Raw genomic sequence first — 14298 nt, 5'->3', positions numbered from 1 at the left:
ATCTATCTATCTATCTATCTATCTATCTATCTATCTATCTATCTATCTATCTATCTATCTATCTATTCTGTCAATGCCTGGGAAGATCTGGGTCCCTACCCTGTTCTGACTAGCAGTTTCCAATCAATCCCCCTCTACCCCTACCCCCAAGATAAACTCCTGGGAATCTCTGCTGAGACCAGCAGTTTCTAACTGCCTCTGTTCCTTGATAGAGAAAGCTCCAAGGACACCTCTGCAACCCCTCCCTTCCTGAAGTTCAGCTATGTGACCCCAGCTTGGGGCCTGGTCGGTGGCCTGCCTTTGTTGGCTAAAAGTGGCTTAAACTGATCCTGTGGTTTTTCCAGAAAGGTGCTATCATTCTTCAATAAATAACTTATGAGCCACCCATTGTTCCATCTACCTACCTAGCTGCCCCTCCTGAGAGTATATAACCCCTGTTGTAACTCTCCTCCCCAGGAATCCCTGTCTGAAAAGCCAGTGTACTGGACTGCAGTTCCTTGATCCTGAATAACAATGCCCCATTATTATTTACTGATCATTTTATTGGTCCGAGGTTTTGTACTTGGCAATTTGTATTTATACATACATGTACACACACACGTACACACACGTACTCTTTGTAAATATACATACATACAATGGAGTAGGACCAAAGCTGTGATTTCCTTGGTATAGGAAACTGCTAATGAGAAAACTCCTTCTAAAAATGTGGATCAGCTCCTGCTGTGTGACTCAGTCAAGTTTCCCTGCTCCCTGTGCATTTTCTTACTGACTGCCTTGCTGCCTGAACCACAGACCTCTCCTGGAAGGTTTTATTTCTCTCAGCCCTGAGGCCCTCCTGTTCTGATTGGTGACTCCCCACCTTGACCTACTTTTCAGGCAGGCCATAGCCCTGCTTCACTTAAGTCCCTGCTCCAAGGCTGTCTTCACCCCCACCTCGTTGTCTTCAGTGCCTCTTCTTTTCCAGTTCTGCAACCACGGTCAACTCACTCCCCAATTCACATGTGGTCAGTCCACTTCCCTAAAACCCCAGCACCATCCTCCCAACTTTCCACCCCCCACCACACCTAAGTGTGTTGTCTCTATTAGAGCGTAAGCAACTTGAGGGTTGTTGTGGTTCAGTTGTTTCAGTCATGTCTGACTCTTCATGACTTCTTGTGGGTTTTTTTGGCAAAGATGCTGGAATGTTTTGGCATTTCCTTCTCCAGCTTATTTTACAGATGAGGAAACTGAGGCAAACAGGGTTAAATGATTTGCCCAGGGTCACACAGCTGGAAGTGTCTGAGGCCATATTTGAACTCGCAAGATGAGTGTTGCTGACTCCAGGTCCAGCCATTTTATCTACTGTGACACCTAGCTGCCTGTTCCTTGAGGATAAGGACTATCTTTGTTTTAAATTTGCACCCACGGCACTTTAAACAGTTCTTGGCACTTAGTAAGTGCTTAATAAATATTTTTTAATTGAGTCATTGTTAGAGAATTGCCTAGGGCACTTGCCTAAGGTCACACAACTAGTAACGTATCTGAGGCAGTACTTGAACTTCCATTTTCCTGACTCAAGACTGGGCAGTTGCATATACATTCTCATAAATGTATATGTATACACACATACCTATACCACATGCATATTCGAGAATAATCTACATAGATTGATAATATAATCTGAGGTGGGGATAAAAACCATTTTTAGCTTTCAGACTATACGAAAACAAATGGCAGGCTGGATTTGGTCCATGAAGAGTAGTTTGCCAAAGTCTGATAGTCTATATGATGGAACAAGATCACTAAGGGAAAGAACATTAATAATAATAGTAATAACTAGCATTTATATAATAATTTATATAGTGCTTTAGGGTTTGCAAAGTACTTTATATATGTTGATTTATTTGAACCTCACAATAACCCTGTGAGGTAGGCAATATTATTATCCCTGTTTTACAAAGGAAACTGAGGCACAGAAAGGTTGAGTTGCCCAGGGTCCTACACTAGTAAGTGTCTGAGGCTGGATTTAAAATGAGGTTTTTCTGATTCCACGTCCATTGCTCCAGAAGAGAAGTCACGAGGAGGACCAAGCTTTGGGACATGCCCACACTTGGCACATGGGTGGAAACTGCTGCTATGCATGTGTATATATAGGTATGCATACCTATTTACATATATGCTTCTGAAGAGGTGTAGAGGTTTGGGGGTGCTCGAATGGACCCCCAAGATCACTGCTCTGGGTCCTCCTGAATGAATTCAACCCAAATCTTCCAGCCAGAGAAACGGTTTATTAAAGATAAAGCATATAGGCCAGACTCCCAAGGAACCCAAACATCAGTAACGCCTGTAAGGACGAGCGGGCATGAGACAGTTTCAGCCTTTTGGGTGTGAGATTCTCAGCTTCAGAATGGGGGCAAAGGTGGATCTTAAATACAGAAAGACTGTGAGAGGGATCTAGGAGTGGCCAAGTAGTTTGGGGTGATGGGAGGAAGGGCCTAAGGAGGTCTGGATGGGAGTGGCTAGTAAGCTGGGGTGAACAGAACTCCTGGGACCTGGACCTCATGCCTAGCTAGTATTAAGGGTGGGAAATGGCCAGGGGCCATAGGAAGGTAAAACAATGGAGGGGAGATTGGGTGTAGCCACAATGAAAGGCCAGTTGATGGGGCTATAGCCTCAGGGGAATGCCAGAGATTTGGCCATGTGTGAAAGTCCAGGGTTTTTCCTTTCTGGGGCCCAGATTCCAACCATGTCATTCCCTTCTTATATACACTAAAGTAACTTTGGGTGGCCAGAGGAAGGGGGGGAGGTGGTTGGGAGATAATGAAGGGAACTGGAAGGTAGAAGTTTGCTTTCAAAGGGAGATAAAGAGAGTAGATAAGGAAGGGTTTTCTGGGACCTGTAGACAAACTTCTTTTTAGGGCTAGGGGCAAAGGTGCATTTGAATAAGATTAAAAGGTAAGGCTAAGGCTTTGGAAGGGAGATAAGGTGAATCTATAAGGAATCTAAAAATTTAAGGTTTTTCTGGGAATCATAGACAAACTGGAGCCAGGTTTGTTTTAGGGCTAGGGAGGGAGGTGCATCTGAATAAGATCAAAAGATAAACCTAAAAGTTTAAGGATTTTCTTAGGCAAATGGGAGCCAAATTCCTTTTGGCGAAAAGGGGACAAGGGAAAAGGGGCAAAGGTCTCAGCTTCTGAAACTGAATGAAACCTTTGTCACTTCTACACATGTATACATGCATGTCTGTCTATGAACGAAGACTTAAAAGGAACAGTCAAAAAGGCAGAAGAATCAAGAAAATGGTGTCAGTGAAGCCAAGAATAGATAGAATGTTCTGGAAGGAAAATATGTTCAAGAGTGTCAAAAGTTCCAGGGGAGGAAGTGTTAAATAAAATTAAGATTAAGCTAAAGCCACTGGATTTAAGAGATCGTTGGCCACCTTGGAAAAAGTAGTTTCAATTGGGTGGGATCAGAAACCAGATTGCAAGGGATTTTTGAAGTGAGTAGGAGCTGAGGAAATGGAAGTCTAGAGCTTTGAGGAAATGGCAGTCTTTGTGAAGGTTTTTGTAAGGATTGGTGAGACACAGGCATGGAAGGAGCTAATGGATAAGGAGAGAAGAAGAAAGAGAAAGGGAATGATCAGGGGGGTAGACTCCCAGAGGATATGAGAAGGATGGGATCAAGAGTACAAGAATAAGGGGATAGTCATGGTAAGGAGGATGACCTCTCCATCAGATATTAAAGCAAGTGAGATCAAAACCTCTTTTAACATCCCTGTTCTCTTTCTTCCTTCAATATCTGATGGAGAGGTTATTCTCCTTACCATGATTATGTGTGTGGAATAGAGAAGAGGGATCTCAGAACTCACAATGCCTTCTATTTTCTCAACAAAGTAGGAGTTGAGGTCCTCTGCTGAGTAGGAATAGGAGGGAGGAGCAAATCCTATTATGAAATTCACCTCGATCCCCAAATGCAAGTCTGATTCTCTACAGCATGGTGGGAAGTGGAAGGGCAGTATTTAGAGACAACATAATGATATGCTCTTAGACAGCAGTCTCCAAATTTTTTTGATCTTGCATCCCATTAGTAAAAAAATAATAATGAGTATGTACCTCAATATGCATATATTTATTTATAGGTTTATGCATGCACTACTGCACATATACATTATATGCATTATAAAATGTTAGAGGCAACGTGACATAGTGAATAGAGAGTTGGCCTCAGAGTCAGAGAGACTTGAACTCAAATCCTTCTTCTGGCACATATTAGCTGTGTGCCTCTGAGCAAGTCACAACCTCTCCATGCTCAAGGGAGCTTTCTAAGACTTGAATTACAGAGAAGTTGCTGACCTGCATTGGTAGAAGGAGTTTTGTCTCCAAAGAGTTCCCTGTACTGATGAAATTACAGGATTAGTTGCTATACTATACATTGTAAACATACACAAAAATAGCATTAAAAGATGAGATAAAGATGAAATAGTTATTGCCATTTTCAGTTATGTCCAACTCTTTGTGACCTCAATTGGAGATGAAATAGACAATGTTTTATTTTGATTTTTAAAATTTTTAGTGTATTTTATTACAACAAATTTGATGGTGAAGCCATAGATCTTTTTTTTAACTTTAAAAATTTTTTTAAAAAATTATTTATTTATTTTTAGTTTTCAACATTCACTTCTGCAAGAGTTCCAAATTTTCTCCCCATCTCTCCCCTCCCCCTACCCCAAGACAGTGTGCATTTTATTACCCCTTCCCCCAATCTGTTCTCTCTTCTATCACCCCTTCCCCTCCACCTTCTCTTATCCCTTTCCCCTTCTATTTTCCTATAAGGTAAGATAGATGTCTATACTTCATTGCCTGTGTATCTTATTTCCTAGTTGCATGTAAAAACAATTTTTAACTTTCATTTTTAAAACTTTGAGTTCCAAATTCTCTCCCTTCTTCTCTCCCCACCCACCCATTGAGAAGGCAAGCAATTCAATATAGGTTATACATGTGTTGTCATGCAAAACACTTCCATAATAGTTATGTTGTGAAAGACTAATTATATTTCCCTCCATCCTATTCTGCCCTTTCCCCCGTTTATTCTATTCTCTTCTTTGACCCTGTCCCTCTTCAAAAGTGTTTGCTTCTGATTACCTCTTCTTCCAATCTGCCCTCCCTTCTATTACCCTCCCTCCTCTTATCCCCTTCCCTCCTACTTTTCTGTAGGGGAAGATAGATTTACGTACCCTAATGAGTGTGTATGTTATTCCCTCCTTACGCCATTTCCGATGAGAGTAAGGTTCGCCCATTCCCTCTCACTTCCCCTCCTTCTCCTCCATTGTAAAAGCTTTTTCTTGCCTCTTTTATGTGAGATAATTGACTTCATTCTACCTCTCCCTTTCTCCTTCTCCTAGTACATTTCTCTCTCACTCCTTAATTTTATTTTTTAGATATCATCCCTTCATATTCAACTCACCCTATGCCCTCTATCTATATATATATACTCCCTCCAACTACTCTAATAATGAGAAAGAAATGGACAGTATTTTAAAAAATAACTTTTATTTATGAATAGTTCAAAAAGTTCTTGTTCTCAACATTGTTAGTTATGTTATTGAATATGCTTAATTATTTTTTTTTTGAAAATCCTAATCTAATTCTTTGTGATACACCAGTATTTTACAATATGCTCTCAAAAAAGGCAGGAAGCGTACTACTGGTACCCCTATATGTTGTGAAACTCCCCCTCTTCTCTCAGATTACTTTGCATTTGCATACTGCTTGTGACACAAGACAATGTTAGGTACCAAGGAAGACTCAGTACTAGATAAACATTATGGTCTACTAGATGTTATGATGCATGCTTTAGAGAATTGCTCACCAAGTGTGTATCATTTGAAGAGGAAAGGTCATTATTGACTAGCAGCTTTCTGAGAAGACTACTCTGGAACAATTGACATTTGAGTTGGGATATAAGGCTGAATAGGAATTCAACAGCCAAAGAATGGAATTGAGGGCATTCTCAGGTAGGGAAAAACATGAATAAAGTCTTTAAGGGAAGAGGGATGCATGCTGCATTTGGGGGCAGAGAAAGACCATATTGGGCTGGGGCATAAAGAGTGTGTGTGTGTGTGTGTGTTTGTAGGGGTGTAGGTAATGTGTGATTAGGCTAGAAAAGTAGGTTGTTGCCATATTACAGAAAGACTTGAATGCTACAAAGAGGAATAGGCACTTCACTCAGTAAACAGTAAGGAGCCACATTTTGAGTAGAATAGTGACATGACCCTATCTGTGCATATGCACTTCAGCTCCCCGAAATAATCTAATTGATCTGGACACACTTTCCAGTGTTTCAGATTGGATCTTTTCCATAGGGTCTTATCTTGTGTAACTCTTGTCTATCCTGTCTCATAAATCCTACACAGGGGATCTTCCCAAAGGGCTGGGGACCTTCCTCTGGATTTCTTGAAAGTGAGTGAAACACACAGACTCTACATTAGTTATCCCTGTTCTTTCTATGGTACAGGGCAGCTTTCTTTTCTACTCTGATACATCTCTGATATATTTCTACACAGATACATCTCTGATGATATCCTTTATTCATTTTCCCCTGCGTAATTTTTGTTTATTTTATGTCTAGCCTACTCATACTGTCCAAACTCCTTTTCAACTCCCTTTGAGTGACCTGAAACTTTAATTCTTTGAAAATGGTACTATTGCATTACTTGTAATTATACAACATTATTTGAAAAATATAAATAATAAAAGATGGGCCTTTGCTTCTGAGAGAAACTTGATATTTCTTTAAAGAACTTAATTAGAACCAGGAAAACAATCTATACAATCATTATAGCTACATGAATGGAAAGAAAAACAAACAAAATTAATCAGGCTATGCAGTTATAATGGTTGGGAAGCATGGCCCTGGAGAAGACTTGAACAGAATGCATGACCCTCCCTTCTTTGCTGAGGTGAGGATTATTGGTGTGGAACGTTGCATATGACTATCAGACTCAGTTGGTTATTTTCTGAACTGCTCATTTTCTTTTCAAATTATTTTTTGTGAGGTCTGACTTTCTTAGTAGGGGTCTTCTTAGTAGGAATGTCTTACTGCACAATGTAACTTGTTCAGTTAGATTTAAAGACACAGCCTGCTCTGGCTACACAGCCAACGGAAAGAGGCTGCTCCCACCCGTGTTGTTGACCTGCAAAGAGTGTCTTCTCCCAGAAGCAGGTCCCTAGTGTCTCTCCCATAGGTGCCTCAATTTTGGGCAATCTGGCCATGTGCCAAATCCCCATTTTCTATCGCTGGAAATGGTATTAAAGAAGAGGCATGGGGCAGCTAGGTGGTGCAGTGGGTAGAGCACTGGCCCTGGAGTCAGGAGAACCTGAGTTCTAATCCGGCCTCAGACACATAGCACTTACTTAGCTGTGTGACTCTGGATAAGTCACTTAACTCCAATTGCCTCACTAAAAAAAAAAAAAAGGCATTATCCTCTGCTGTACCCTAAGGACTATGGGACCTTTCCATATAATTGGCAGCTGAAACCTTTCATATGTGTTGTTAACTCCATTAGAATGTGAATAATTTAAGAGCAAGGACTGTTTTTTCTATGTGTGTATCCCACACTTAGCCCAGTGCTTTGCACATAGTAAACACTTAACAAATGCTTTCTTCATTCATTCATACATGATCTCATTTGATTCACAGAACAGGATCTACTGTTATCCCCATTGATAGATACAGGAACTGAGACCAAAAAGTAAAATGAATTGTCCATAATTGTGTGGCTGGTAAAAATCTGAGGCAGGATCTGAACCCAGTTCTTCCCATCTCCAAGTCCAGCACTATACTATACTTCTTTTTAACCTAATTCTCTATAGCAATTCTTATGCTTCTATTTCTGTTCTTAATTACCTAAACTATTCTACTGATCTACTCTTATGCTTTTATCCAGTACCATATGATTTTGATGATTACTGCTTTATGCCATATTAATGATAGGATACTTTATTTATTTCCCTTGAGACCCCTTGACCTTATGTTCCTCCGGACGAATTTTATTTTTACTTTATGGAGTTCTATGAAATAGCCTCATTGGTAATTAGATTGCTATGGCACTAAATCTGTAAATTAATTTAGGTAATATCACTGTTTTTGTTATATTGGCATGGCCCAACCATGAACAATTAAGAGCTCTTCAATTATTTAAGTCTTTATTTCTATAAGGAGCGTTTTGTAGTGGTATTCATGTAAGTCCTAGGTATTGTTGGTTGATAAGTTAACTCCCACATCCTTGATATATTTTGAAGTTGTTTTTAAGGGATCCCCCCATCTCCTCATGTAGGGGTTTGTCAATAATACACAGAAAGGCCATTGCTGATTTTTGTGGGTTAATTTTATATCCTGCTGCTATACTGGTTTATTTTGGTTAATTTTTTAGTTGCATCTCTATGGAGTTCTCTAAGCAAACCATCGTATCATCTACAAATAGTGATAATTTGGTGTCCTTTTGGTCTGTGCTTATTCTTTCACTTTCTTTTTCTTGTCTTGCTATTATAGCTAGCATTTCTAGAACTATATCTGATAATAGTAATGACATTGGACATCTTTGCTTTACCCCTCATCTTACACTCAATTGGTTGTTCCTGTGTGGATAGGTGGCCTGAAATCTCTTGGATGATTATGGATCTAACTTAGCAGGCCTTGCTGTATTGAAGGGTTTGGTATAATCACTACAATAATATCCACAAACAGGAACATCTAGAGGATTTTGCCCCTCACCAGGGAATCCATCTTCCATTTTTTTTTGTCTTTTGTTGTTTTTTTGTTTTGTTTTGTTTTGTTTTTGGCTAGGCAATGGGGTTAAGTGACTTGCCCAGGGTCACACAGCTAGTAAGGGTTATGTGTCTGAGGCTGGATTTGAACTCAGGTCCTCCTGACTTCTGGGCCGGTGCTCTATCTACCGCTTCACCTAGCTGCTCCCCATCTTCCATTTGGACCTTGCTCTGGATCTTGTTTATGACAGTGGTTAACACTTTCTGCAAGCATATGGCTCCTTGTTTTATTCTTTGATTGATGTTAAAAATCTGAGGGCTAACCAACATTATCCCTGTTGTCACATCTTTCAAGGAATATTGTATTATCTTGACATAAGCATAGAAAGTACATCGGTGGAAAATTATCTTTAAGATGGCTTTTGGCCATACCAAATCCTATGCCTTTTTATAGTCAACAAGTGATAAGCATAGTTGCAGCTTTTATCTTTTGCACTTTTCATTAGTTTGTGTGACTAAAGATGTGATCTCCTGTCGAATATTATTTGTGAACATCTGCTTTTTTCCTTCTTGTATCTTTATGAAGGATGCTCTCAGTGTTTGCATAAATTATTTTCATAAAGATTTTGTAGATATGGGAAAATAAGCATTTGGGTTGGTAGTTTCTGATTTTTCTGGGTGGCCATTCTCATTAACAATAAGGCCTGGGATTTTTTAAAAATGAAACTGAATTTCTATTATGTATGACTTGTTTTTATTTTTTTGAGTACATTTTAAATTTACTACAGCAATAGCAGCACTATTCAGCTTGTCTGTGTTCTCTTATGAACCTGCTTCTGTTCTGTTCCATGGATTTTTAAAATCTTAGTGTGGCAGGGCATTTGGAGATGAGTTTCCACAGGGAGAAATCATAAGATCTTCAGCACCTGTCTCTGGAAAAAGTGAGAGTGTCACTGCTCCAGGAAAAGACAGGCTGCCCTTCCCTCGTCTTGAGGGAAGGGGAGGGAACACTTCAGGAAGAGGAGCAAGAAGTGAACAGGTGAGCGTTACCTGGTGTGCTGAGCAGAGAGCTGAGTGTTGGTGTGATAGTGCAAACTGGTCCAGTGTGAGTTTGGCTTGTGGGTTGAATGGGAGAGATGCCAGTGATTTGAGTGATGATAAAAAGACTTTGAAATTATAGGAGTGACATATAGAGGTGGCCACTAGGGCTCTGGGGAGCCACCTTCTCCCACTGTAATCACATGACATACGGCTGGTGCCTAGATCAGAGGCAGGAGAATGTAGGAGGATGGCAAAGTGGTTGTTCTCCCACTTTTTTTGTGCAAGAGAGTAGAGGTTGATTCCAAAGTTTTCCTTTTTTTTTGGTTTGTTTACACTTTCTGTTTTAATTAATACCATGACTGTCTTGGATAAAGACACTTTTAATCACAAACCTTGGTCTGAGCATTTCATTATTTGTGACTGGGGTGTTCCGAAAGAGTGACTGACATGTAATACATGAAAGAGAGAATGAACTGAATTACCAGGATGGAAGGAATTTCTCCTCTCCCCTATACTCTACCTTGGCTGGAGTCTCAGGGCTTATATGAGAAAGAATCTTATTGATATTGATTTCTCTTCTTAAACTTCCCAAAGTGCAGCAAGCATGGATTTGAGTCTTCTCTCCTAGGAACTAAAAATCTCCGTGGCTCTCTGGTTGGTGAACTGGGCCATCAAATCACATTGCTTTCTCCATGGATTTCCTTTATACGTGCCTCCAAGAGAAATTTTTCAGGAAAGAAGAGCATTTTCACAGAAACAAGGGAAGGAAAGAAGATTTGGTAGTCAGCAGCATTAAAAGCTATAGAAAAGTCAAGAAAAATGAGTAATGAGAAAAGGTTCTTAGATCTAGGAATTAGGAGATCATTGGTAACTCTTAAGGGTAACTTATTGTGTTCTAAGAAATGATGAAAGAGATGGTTTCAGGGAAACCTGGGAAGTCTTGAATAAATAATGCAGAGTGAATGAAGTAAGAAGAATCAGGAGAACAATGTATATAATAACATTATTGTATAGACAAACAACTTTGAAAGACTTAAAAACTGTGATCAATGCAATAACCAACCCTGAGGATTCATGATGAAGCTTGCTACCTATATCCTGTTGGAAAGGTGATAGATGTAGAATACAGAATGAGACATAATTTTTTTGGACATGGCCAATGTGGGAATTTGTTTTATTTGACTGCATATGTTTGTAACTGGTTTTTTTTTCTTAATAGCAGGGAGGTGGTAAGGATAGAAAATGGATGTTTTCTTGGGAAAAATTTTTTTTTAAGTTTAAGGAGATGGAAAAGTTTGTGGTAACAGAAAAGAAATTTCAGAGGACATGGTGGAATGGTCTATGAGATGGATTAGTCAGTTGAAGTAGGGATGATTAGTACAGGAATGAAGCCTCAAAAAGAGATGGGATGGGCTTATTAGCCAAAAAGCATATGATTGGGTTTGGAAATTTGATACAACAAGAGGTGAATTGGTCTGGCATACTTCATATGCAGACTATTACTGCTAGCAGTTACTCTACCACAAAATTTGAAATACAATTTGGTTGGTATTTTGGAATATGTCCCTCAAAAGCCTTCTTCCTTGGGGCCCTGTTACTGGTTCACTTTAATGGTAAGAGATACTATTACATCAGGAGGTCAGGAAAGCTGGAGAAATGGCCAATATCCTTGGGGAAGCCCCTCAAAATCTCAGATTCGGATCTCCTTCCTTCTTATCTCTGCCTGTGCCAAATGTCCTGCTCTTCCCATTCCTACTCCCTCTTAGCACAATACCAGGCACCTAGTAAACTCTTAATAAGAAGCTTCTTGCCTTGGTTATTACCTCTTCTTTTACTCTACTTACGTCATTTGAGCTGTTTTGAAGTTGTGGAGGGCCTAGAAGAATAGGAGTTAGATTTTTATGATCAGTCCACAACATAATTTGCATTGGAAGACACTGATCTTGCGGGTCCTTAAAAGACTTGGCTTGGTTCTGGAGGTAGTCTCAGGGTTCCTACGTGCTCTAGGCAGCACCTACAGGTTTGGTTTATGGGATGAACCCAAGATTCCAAAGAGCTCTTGAAACCAACTTAGTCTTTTAGGAGTTCTCTTGTAAAGGGTTGACTTGGGCCTATGGGATCATTTCCTGCCAGAACTGGGCTAGGAAGCAGAGAGAGTACAGGAAGTAGAAAGATCAGGAAGTGTTGGTTGTTTAATGGTGGATATGACTTAGAAATCTCAAGCATTTTGTGAAGTTCTGGGCCTTATAACTCCTAGTTTCTGAATTACTTCATATAGATGTTGCTGTCTTAATTTCTGATGATATCGATCCCTGTGTACCTAGCTAGATTCTGAATGGCATCTTTAGACTTTTGGTGATTTTTTTATGTAGTTGAGGTAGCCTGACTTATTAACCTGATTTTTCCTTGCTGGGAAAAAAAGCAACAAAAACAAAAAACAGATCTGATTTCTTTTTGGTATATTATTTCTTGTTACTGCTGAAACTGGGGGATAGTGGTTAGGGAAAGCTTTGTGGGGGTTTTCTAGGACAATCTATTATTCTGATGGATTCATCTTCTTGCTATTAAGGATTACACACATATATATGTATATGTCTGTATATGTGTGTGTATGTGTGTGCATGCATAGCTTTGATGCATTTCTACCTCTTTGAATTTATTTTTATAATTGAACTTTATAGAGGAAAGATCTTTTTTGTTTAAATTGCCAATTTCACTTCATCATTTTTCTGCTTTCAGAATTTAGTTCCAGAGTCTAATCTATATTACTAAGTAATTAAAATTTCATTCCAGAGAAATAATAATAATTGCCCTATTATCATATTGCAGCAGCATGGTGTGGAAAGGGCACTGGATTAGGAGTTGGGAGGAAAGAGTTTAAATGTTCCAATACTACTAGTTGTGCAGCCTAGGACAACTCACTGAACCACTCAGCTTCAGTTTCTTAATCTGTAAGATCTATACAATGAGATTACTACTTACACTACCTAACTCATAGAGCTATTTTGAGGAAAGTACTTTGTAAACATTAAAGCATTATATAAATATGAAGTATATTTTATTCTTCTTCCTTTACCAGAGTCTTACCCCTCCACCTCATCATGGCACTCTGACCTTTGGTTCTTGCAGACTGTGCTAGAAGAGTGTAAAATGCTAGCAATTTCTCTATAGTGGGAAGTCTGAATATGGGGATGAGCTATGTGACTTTCTTCTAAGGATCAACCTAATTAACTTTGTAGAGGTTCATCACCAGGTTGAAATAGAGCAATTAATTTTTTGGCCACAGAAAATTACAAATTATATCTATTAAGCCGTAGAAGGATTATGATATGCTTTGGTGGCAGAAGTACCTTTCATTGATCCTTGAAGTATTATTAAGTTCTTATTTAATGAAAAAAAAACCAAAGTATTTCTTAGAATTAAAATAATAGAGCTAAAATGTTCAATATTTTGAGTAATTTTAAGATACTTCAGAAGGGAGAGTGATAAACAGGATTTGTCTCTTAATATACACATCCTTTTCCCTAAAGGCATGTAGACAGAGAAGGATATCCCAAAGATTATGATATAGATGAATTTCCCATGGGCTCAAAAAATCTGTGTAATTCAAGTTATTGGAGGTTTGGAACAAAGGATGCTATGGTAAGTAATTTGTATTTTTAAAAAAGTTTTATGTAAATATTTAATTATCGAACATTTATTTTTTATCCCTTCTATTTCCCTTCCCTACTGAAAACAAAAACAACGACAAAAGAAATATAAAACCCTTGTAATAAATAAGCATTGTTAAACAAAACAAATTTCCACATTGGCCATGTCCAAAGAAAGTGTCTCATTTTGCATGTTAACTCATCACTTCTCTATAATGAAGTGAGCAACATTCTTCATTATTGTCATTACCACTATTTAACATAGTCCTCGAAATGCTAACTAAAGCAAGAAGGCAAGAAAAAAATTGAAGGAATATGCATAGGCAAAGAATTAATTTTTAAAAATTTGTTTTAAGAATCTTCAGCAAGAGAATAAAAAATAAGAACCTTATTATGTCATAATTTATTATTCATGGATTTGTACACATTGTGGATCAAATAATGATATCCTCAAGCATAATTAATCACATAAAAGAGATGTCTTGAGGAAAGCCTTGATTAACCAGAATGCTAGGGAAATTGGATATTCTGGTTAATTTAATTTATTCATGAACTCAGAACCTATCAGGGACTAAGAAACCTTGTGAACCAAGACCCCACAAGAAGCCTAGAATCTCACATGTATCATATGAATACCTTTAGCTGTAGTACCTAGTTAATGAGAAAACTTAGTTTTGATTTTGTTGTTGTTGTTGTTGTTGTTGTTGAGCATTCTGATAAAATGAATAGCTGACATTCCCCTATTAGTAAGAGTATACAGAATGTAATTTAATGTTCCTTAGGTGATCAAATTCCATGGTGCAGGAGTAAAGAAATGCAGAATTAGTGTAGAAATATAGGAGTTAGGGGAGGATGTATAA

The 14298-nt window shown here is 38.6% G+C and overlaps 1 protein-coding gene across 3 annotated transcripts in view; it reads left to right on the top strand.

Moving 5' to 3' along the window:
• Window positions 1-14298, top strand: part of CUNH9orf135 (chromosome unknown C9orf135 homolog) — a 149353-nt gene that overhangs the window by 108036 nt on the left and 27019 nt on the right. For all 3 annotated transcript variants that reach the window (XM_027839163.1, XM_027839164.1, XM_027839165.1), the window contains one exon: window positions 13319-13430. In XM_027839163.1, the coding sequence (XP_027694964.1) occupies window positions 13319-13430 (112 nt within the window). The remainder of the gene's footprint in view (window positions 1-13318; window positions 13431-14298) is intronic.

The sequence above is a fragment of the Vombatus ursinus genome, unplaced genomic scaffold (genome assembly GCF_900497805.2).
Source record: "Vombatus ursinus unplaced genomic scaffold, bare-nosed wombat genome assembly UNPS02014832.1, whole genome shotgun sequence".
NCBI lineage: Eukaryota > Metazoa > Chordata > Mammalia > Diprotodontia > Vombatidae > Vombatus > Vombatus ursinus.
Note: the sequence above shows the minus strand (reverse complement) of the source record. Positions and strands in the feature narration are given on the sequence as shown.